Here is an 8,357-nt window from a genome sequence, read left to right on the forward strand (position 1 = left end):
ACTTCTCTACTACATTACATTATTTCATGTCAGTCTTCAACTAAGGCCTTATTCACATTTTGAGTAATTGGTGAGTTTTTTACCTCAGTATTTGTAAGCCAAGACCAGGAGTGGGTGATAAATACAGAAGTGGTGACGTGTTTCTATTATACTTTTCCTCTATTTGTTCCACTCCTGGTTTTGGGTTACAAACACTGAGGTAAAAAACTGACCAAATACTGAACGTGTGACTGTGGCCTAACCGTTCCACTACTGGTGGAAACGAATTAGGCTGAGGTATATGGCAGACAGGAAGACCATTGTCAGGATTCCATGTTGCCAAAGGATCCATCGACACCTCGCAGTTAGGCTGCAGGGGTGACAAAGGGAGTCCTCACGTGTCGTGATCACTGCTGATCACGACATATGAAGGTTTAAAATGTTAAAATAGGCGCTATGTCCGGTCTCGGCACATGCAGCAGGAGCCTGGCTATTAGTGATGAGCAAGCATGCTCTGGTGTTATCCGAGTATTGTGGGTGGCTCGAGTAATATACTTAAGCTCCCGTGGCTGCATGATTCACGCCGCAACACATGCAGGGATTGCCTAATTAACAGCTGCAAATCATGCAGCAGCGGGGACTCTAACTATTACTCAAGCCCTTGCTATACTCCGATAACACTATATCGGAACACGGTCACTCAACACTACTGGTTATGTGTAACAGACGGCTCCTGAAGCCAATGGCAGTAGCACAACTCCAATGTCTTGCCATTTATCAGACACAAATGAGCCTTAATATGGACATACAGTTGCGTCCATTTGCGAGAAGTGGTTAAAAGTAAAATTAGTAATCTTGCAATATTCACACTGAAGATTTGGGAATTGTAGACTCTTACTTTCAGGAAGAGTTTACAGCACTTTCCTTATCATCAGAGACATTATTACGATGACAGGTAACACTTCTATTCACCGCTGATAACACAGGATCCACCAATCAGATCAAAGCTGACCTCCTCCCCTTCCCTTCACAATGACCTTCGCACACACTCATTGGATGAATCAATGCAAAAATTAGGGTCAGAGTCTGTTCATTGTGGCAAATGTACATGTGTTATTTCCTGAAACGGGAAGCTAAAAAAAGAAAACAATGACCATTGTTAAAATAGCAACATTTTTATTTTTAATATTGTAATATGGGAAAAAAATACTAAGTAAAAAAAAAAAATTAAACACATAAAAAATGATTTACACAATAAGTACGGTAATTTTCGGCTGACACATTCCCTTTACTAAGGCAGTTAGTCCAGTTATATACGTGGCCAATGCATCAATTATTTGTTCTTATATGTGTCTTGTATTCATGAATTTGCCTGACTTGGATTTTTTTCAAAACCATAAACATAATTACCGTAATATAAAGTCATAAAAGAAAAAAAAATGCAAAAAGAAACCGACACAAGCCTGGTCACTTATTTAGTTATGCTATGTATAACTCTTTTACTCTTTAATCATCACACAGATACTCATTTGCCATTGTTGGGATTAACATTACCGACCTGGCCTACAACCTGCTGGTAAGTGGGGCCCTGAAGACACATCTGTACAATGTGGCCCCAGAAGCTCCGTCCTTGCATCACTTCCAACAAACGTTCTGTAAGTGTTTATGAACACCTTTGTATTTCTGCTGTTCTGGGCTATAAATTATAGAGGGTTTTTTTCTTGTCTGAGGTTTTGTGTTTTTTTTTTTTGCCAATATCTAAATAAAAATCATGAAAGAACATAATTTGTAAAATGATGCTGCCAGGATAAAACTTTTTACATATTAAAATATATACCAAAGGTGAATTCCAGTGTCTTTTAACCTAAATGGGCAGTGGCTAGGGAAAGGCTAACGGAGAGGAGGTTTATTAGACAAAGTCGGTAATATGGGTTAGAAACAGTGTGAGAAATAAATTAGGATTAATAAATAAACTAACATCTCGTAGATTCAGTGCTTAATGCATTTGCTTATGGGTAACCTATGTTTCACCCTAAGGTATTTAGGAAGCTTAGTCTGCCAACATAGGTACCACAAGTGGCAATCAGCAGTAAAGATTTCTAATTGCCATGAGGAAAAGGATTGAATGAATGATAGCTCATCCTTTTACTTTGCCTTAGGGTACCGTCACACAGTGGCATTTTGATCGCTACGACGGCACGATTTGTGACGTTCCAGCGATATATCTGTGACGTTCCAGCGATCTCGCTGTGTCTGACACGCTCCTGCGATCAGGGACCCCGCTGAGAATCGTACGTCGTAGCAGATCGTTTGAAACTTTATTTCGTCGTCTAGTGTCCCGCTGTGGCGGCATGATCGCATGGTGTAACAAAGGTGTGCACGATATTGTATACGATGTGCGCATAGTAACCAACGGCTTCTACATCGCACATACGTCATGAAATTATCGCTCCAGCGTCGTACATTGCAAAGTGTGACAGCAGTCTACGACGCTGGAGCGATATTGTTACGATGCTGGAGCGTCACGGATCGTGCCGTCGTAGCGATCAAAATGTCACTGTGTGACGGTACCCTTAGAGTAATTAATCCTGTTACCAGGGTATTCATAAAAGGCTATAACTTGACTGATTATGTCAGTCCTAATTTGAAGAACCAATATTGTTTTACACAGGGAGCCTATAAATTTTATTGGATACCATGTAAAGCTTCTTTTCTCCTGCGGTAGCGCTGCAGGAATATTGAACACTTGCTTCTGAATTTCCACACCGTTTACAGCCTGATCTATGGTGTTGTCAAGTCTGTCTTCACTCATTTGCAATGGGATTCAATCCACTTAATCATTGATTTCTGATTGGTTAAAAGCTGACTAAATAGAGGTCCAGAAAAAAAGTATCTAACCCTCATGATCCCGACTTCAGCACACACATCTCCAATTTTGAGAACCTGCATCTCTTTATGTGAACTTAACAATTTTGAAATATTTCGCCCTAGGTTTTCTCATGCACGAGTTTCACAAATTTTGGATTGACGAAGATCCCTTGGACATAATGGAATTCAATCGCGTCCGCAACAAGTTTCACAAGCGTATCTTAAAGCAGCTCCAGAAGACGGACATGGCTTTGTGTCCCCATTTCGCGGCCTCGGAAAGCTTGGTCAATGTGTAGTCATCTACATGATAGAATCCCAGATCACTGCCTCACTATAGTGTCCATTATCATGGCGGCCGTGCTGTATGACCACAGCGATTGTATGCATGCTTTTTTTGGTAAAGTACTCATCTCTGTTTTGATTCTGAAATATAAAATCCAAAGGCTTTTAGGCACCTTGGGATTTGCTCATTTGATGGTTGCGCATATTGCGGGTTACGCAGTGTTATATTTTCATCTGACATGAGGTTTCTATTTTTTTAGATTTTATTTTTGTTCTCATAGTTCAGCATTGACGACTTGTGTTTGTACCATTTACCATAGGTTAATGTCTGACCGAGCCAGCTCTTGTACTGTAAGCATTTTATGATCCCTAATATTTCTACTGACCTGATGCTACGTTTACATCATTGAATTGTCTTTACTATATATACTGTATATACATTGCTTCTAGATGTGTCATAAGAAGGTAGCAATTCCAAAAAAAGTGTTAATATGAAGAGCTTAGAGCAAAATGGCAAGTTTCGAAAGGACTAAGTGTAAATTCCTCCCTCCCCGCCATGCTCTCCAAGTTGAGTATTCTTGGTGGCCATTTTATGGTCTCAGTGCACTTTGATTACATGTAGCAGATGGTTTACAGTTTCATAATAAAGTGATTGAAAATATATTACTAAATTAATGGTTGAAATGTATATAAAAAGTTGCCTATGTCAAAACGCATTGGCATGAGGCAACTTACTTTTGAGCTCTAGTTTAGAAAAGCCCATTTTCTAATTCACCATTTGGAAGTTTCTTAAAGGGAAAGTCCGTGTCCAGGACGCTCATCTATTGACCAGATCATATGATGCCTCTCACTCTGGAGGACTTAGTACATCCATACATCACACAAACAGTCCATTGATTTCAGAAGTCACCATGTAATACGTTATGTCCCAGGGCTGGCAATTGAACACGAGTGTCTAAGTTGATCAGTGGTGACCCAGTAGCTGGACTCCATATGAGAAGTGTAACTTCAGGGGTTCCTTTGTACAAAAAAATGCATTTGCCGAAACAAAAACCCCAATGTCAAGTCTTTATTGGAGCAAGAGATCGTCCGGTCTGTCAGCCATCGGGGTAATCTGCGATGGCCAAGTATCTGCTTGTGCGTGCTAGTATTAGGAAATGGTTTACAGATCTGTAATTGAGAATATAGAGAGTATAAACAAGATGGGGCATTGTAGAGATGTACGAGCACCAGGGTCAGTGTGAGTCTCTGTGCACGTCCTGAAATATCACTGCTAACCTTTTGGAATCCTCAGATCTTCTTTTGATTAGTTGACCTAGTGCGACGTCAGTTAGTGACAGGAATCCAGCACTGCTTTCATTCACATTGTGTGCTTTGAAACAGCAATGATGAAACGAACTAGACTCAGCAGCTTATTAACCGTCTCAATGGTGCTCCAATAGTAATGTAAGGAGAAAATGGGACACTCACCACTGTGCGTTAAAATAAGTTTTATTTGCGGTTCCAAACAGAGATTGAGGAGACAATGTGGCTGACAGCCGCTTCTTCTGAGCCATTATGGCTGACAGCCACATTGTCTCCTCAATTTCTGTGTAGAACCCCATATAAAACGTATTTTAACGCTCATTGTACAATAATTTGCATTTTTGAGACCTTGTAAAAAATAAAAGGGATAATAGAATGGATAATGTATACCTTAGTTCGATAAGATTTTCATTATGATGCTGCCTGGTGCCTTCACGCAGCCGTATGGAGCAGGGAGAAAATGAACTTTATTGTCCCCGCCAGTATTCGGTATTCAGTCATGGAATGCGGGGACGGCGCCAGTTCAGTCACTGCTCTGAGTATGCAGAGCGGCCGCTGAAACCGCGCTCTCCGGTCCTGACCAAGAGCCAGCTTCAACGTGGATCCAGTTTCAGTCACCGCCGGGGGTGTGGTACAGCGGCCGCTCTATATACTCAGTGGTGACTGAACCGGTGCTGCCCCCGCATCCATGACTGTTCTCCCCGCCAGCATTCGGTATTCAAAGTTACTTTTCTCCCCGCTGCATTAAGCTGCATGCAAGCCTCGGGCAGCATAATAATGCTGTTAAATCTGCAGTTTTACCACATATCTGCAGGTTAGCAGCTTTATTTCTGGCGACAGGTTCCCATTGATGGAACTACTCAAGATACAGTGTGAGCCAAATGTCAGGAACCACCCAAATATTTGGATCGTGTTATTTTGAATTAGTCTAATATACTTTATTGCATAAAAACAAAAATGAAATAAAAAGAGTATTCTGACTTATGGAACAAATAATGTGTTCCATGTGATAACCCCAGCAACTTGAAGCATAGCAGATTTTGGTATGTGGGAATTTATTTTAAAACTTAAGACTTGGGTGGTTCCTGACTTTATTAACTTTCATAATTCTGATGAAAAGTTAATTACGGTAACTTATTTGATGCCTGATACAATTGGTAACGCATATATCCCAATAAAATAGTTGAGTTGGACAGAGTAAAGCTAAACCGTAGGCCATTTGTGGTGCCAACGAAGGAGACTGGGATTGAGCTTGAGGAGGAACTACAGGACCCACTAGACCCAATCTACAGATATAAGGTTGACAACCAGCCTTGCACAGGCATGGAGAGAAATGAGTATGTTCTACATCCTGAAAGTGAAACACCGAGAGCGGTGAGATATATTTGAACCCTCCATCTTGGGCACTTACAAAGTTTGTCCCGCCCTTGAGGTCTAACCGGAAAAGCTCAACCTGTATTTCCCTAAAAGACAGGCTATAGGCAAGAAATCTTTCGGTCCCATAGATGTTACTTATGTTTTGTGTTGCATTACAAAACCATATGGGTCTGTGATTTTGAAGGTTTGGTTTAGGACAACCTCAGGGGTCTCGATCTTACTTCACAAATACAGAAAGTTAAACATGTGAACAATCCATATAAATAAGGCCTAATTAAAATGTACTGGTTAATTAGTGGGATTTTCTTCTCCCCAGTCAAGGAGGAAGTCAAAGTTTAGATAATCTCTGATAATGATTTTCTTTCTGGAATTACTGAGTTTTAAACTAATAAACTCTCAGTATGTATCAGAGTATAATATATCTATGACACTTTTATGGATAAATCATCTATTTTGTCAGAATACAAACTCTTCATAAGAAAATTTTGATGTAAAGCAATCTATTTTCCAAACAAACTTTTTTTATATTTGCTTACTTCAAAAACATTTCTCCTATTTTTGAAAGCTGAGGAACAATTTCAATAATGTTATTAAAGATAATGTAATAAGAGATGGAGCAATAAGGGGAAAGGACCTTGGAGCCCTTTGTCTGGGAGAATCCAGGCGCTTCTCCATTAAAGATCAGTGGTATCTTAAATTGGACGAATATCTTCCTATATAGTGGCGATGTTTTATTACATCCATTTTACTATATGGATACTATACAGACAGAGTCTGTTGGGGCATACTGGGAGATGCCGCTTTTCTACAGCTGGAAAGTTTCTGGTTGGAGACTTCTGCTGTGTTGCATGCCATTATAAGGGTAAGCCAGTAAACCACCGTGCAAAGTACAGATGTGTCCTTCCTTATGTGTAGCCTCTTGGTTCATCTTACCCCTAGATCAGTGTTCCCCAACTCCAGTCCTCAAGAGCCACCAACAGGTCGTGTTTCCTTAGTATGGCCCAGGTGATGGAATTGTTGCCTGTCTAGATTATGGAGTTCTCACCTGGGCATTACTAAGGAAATCCTGAAAACATGACCCGTTGGTGGCTCTTGAGGACCAAACTTGGGGAACACTGCCCTAGATGAAGATCACAAGATTACCAGCCTTGATAAAAAAATGTTTTTGTGATACTGTCTTATGCTATATGTGCCTAAAAGCAGACACCCAAATGTTTGTGGTCTGTATTGCGTCCTGTTGAGGGTTTTGCTTGCTAGCATGTCATGATAATGTATTGTATTTGTATGGTGAAAAAACTGAGGGTTTCAAAGGAAATTTGCAGAAAGGTAAAGGTAGATCCTTGAGATAAGCAATCGATTCGTGCTGCCATGGTCAACGGCCTTCACGTCTGAACCCGGCATCTTCTGGCTAGTCAGTAGGCCTTACTTGCCATTATTACGTGTGTCACTCCGTCACATTATGACGTTGCACAGTCTAGTAAGCGCAAGACTCGCCCAGGATGCTCGGTCCAAGAAGTCCAACTGCCACAGAAGACTGGACTGGACACTGGACCAGCAAAGCTCAAATGTAATTGCTCACTTTTGGTGTCCACCCTTGCCTCTCCACAAATTTCCTTTGGTGCACCATCCTCTCGGACCTTGCACTCGGAAGACTTTTTAGATATTAATCCTATGGGTATTAGGTGTGACTCAAAACCATTTTCCCCCCAATTTATTCCGCTGCAAAAAATGAACGTGATACTTGTTTTAAGAATGGATGTGAGCAGAACTGAGCTTTCTACTGCACAGTATCATTTTACGTGGGGGCTTCTTCTATACTGTGCTGTACAAATGGAAAAAAAATAGATGGAATTGCTATTTAATCCATAGACAACAAAGGCAGCAAATATATCGAGAAACATTTTCTGTAATGTTACCTAGGTAGTTCCTTTTTACAGCCCATTCATCGCAGTGTAACAATGTGGCAGTGGTTGACACATGCACAGGTTTCTCCCATGACACAGAGGACGGCTTTATATTTTGCTCATATTCATGCCTTTTTACTGAATGTTGCATCGTTTTTGAATATGCTGTCATTCGACTGTGATCTCATTTACTAGAATTCATTTTTTTTTTTTAAATTTCAGGCTTCTAATTGTGAAATCACTTGAATAAATCTCATGACGTTCCAAATAAATTTGCCTTTAGTTTGCTTTATTTTCTTGCCTTGATAAATCAATGGAGTTTTCTGCAAAAAGCTGCTCCAAACACCTTCTCTTATTCTGCAGATTTCATTACATCCATGAATTACATAGAGTACACACATTAGTAAAAACTGTCTAATACTTAATTTCCCCTGTGATGGTGCTGCAGGATATTGAACACTTGCTGCCAGGTTCAGCCACATATTACAGCTGCTCTCTGGAGATCTGAGAGGACAACTCATAACTCTGCTAGACCTCACTGGAGGGGGACATCTGTCCAGTAACTACCATAAAATCAATGGAAGAGGTTCAAAGGACCCCTGTTCTCTTGACAGCATAAGATCTTTCTAGCGTATGTACAAT

The 8,357-nt window shown here is 40.5% G+C and overlaps 1 protein-coding gene across 4 annotated transcripts in view; it reads left to right on the forward strand.

Moving 5' to 3' along the window:
- The window catches only part of ELMOD1 (ELMO domain containing 1), a 144,292-nt gene extending 136,305 nt beyond the window's left edge, over nucleotides 1-7,987 (forward strand). For 3 of the 4 annotated variants that reach the window (XM_069759131.1, XM_069759132.1, XM_069759130.1), the window contains 2 exons: nucleotides 1,501-1,634; nucleotides 2,971-3,301. In XM_069759131.1, coding sequence (XP_069615232.1) covers nucleotides 1,501-1,634; nucleotides 2,971-3,143 — 307 coding nt within the window. In that variant the 3' untranslated portion in view covers nucleotides 3,144-3,301. Of the gene's footprint in view, nucleotides 1-1,500; nucleotides 1,635-2,970 lie in introns of all 4 variants that reach the window. The other variant, XM_069759129.1, reaches the window with a different exon arrangement.
- Nucleotides 7,988-8,357: the final 370 nt, after the last annotated feature.

This window comes from Ranitomeya imitator, chromosome 3 (assembly GCF_032444005.1).
Source record: "Ranitomeya imitator isolate aRanImi1 chromosome 3, aRanImi1.pri, whole genome shotgun sequence".
In the NCBI taxonomy this organism is placed as follows: domain Eukaryota; kingdom Metazoa; phylum Chordata; class Amphibia; order Anura; family Dendrobatidae; genus Ranitomeya; species Ranitomeya imitator.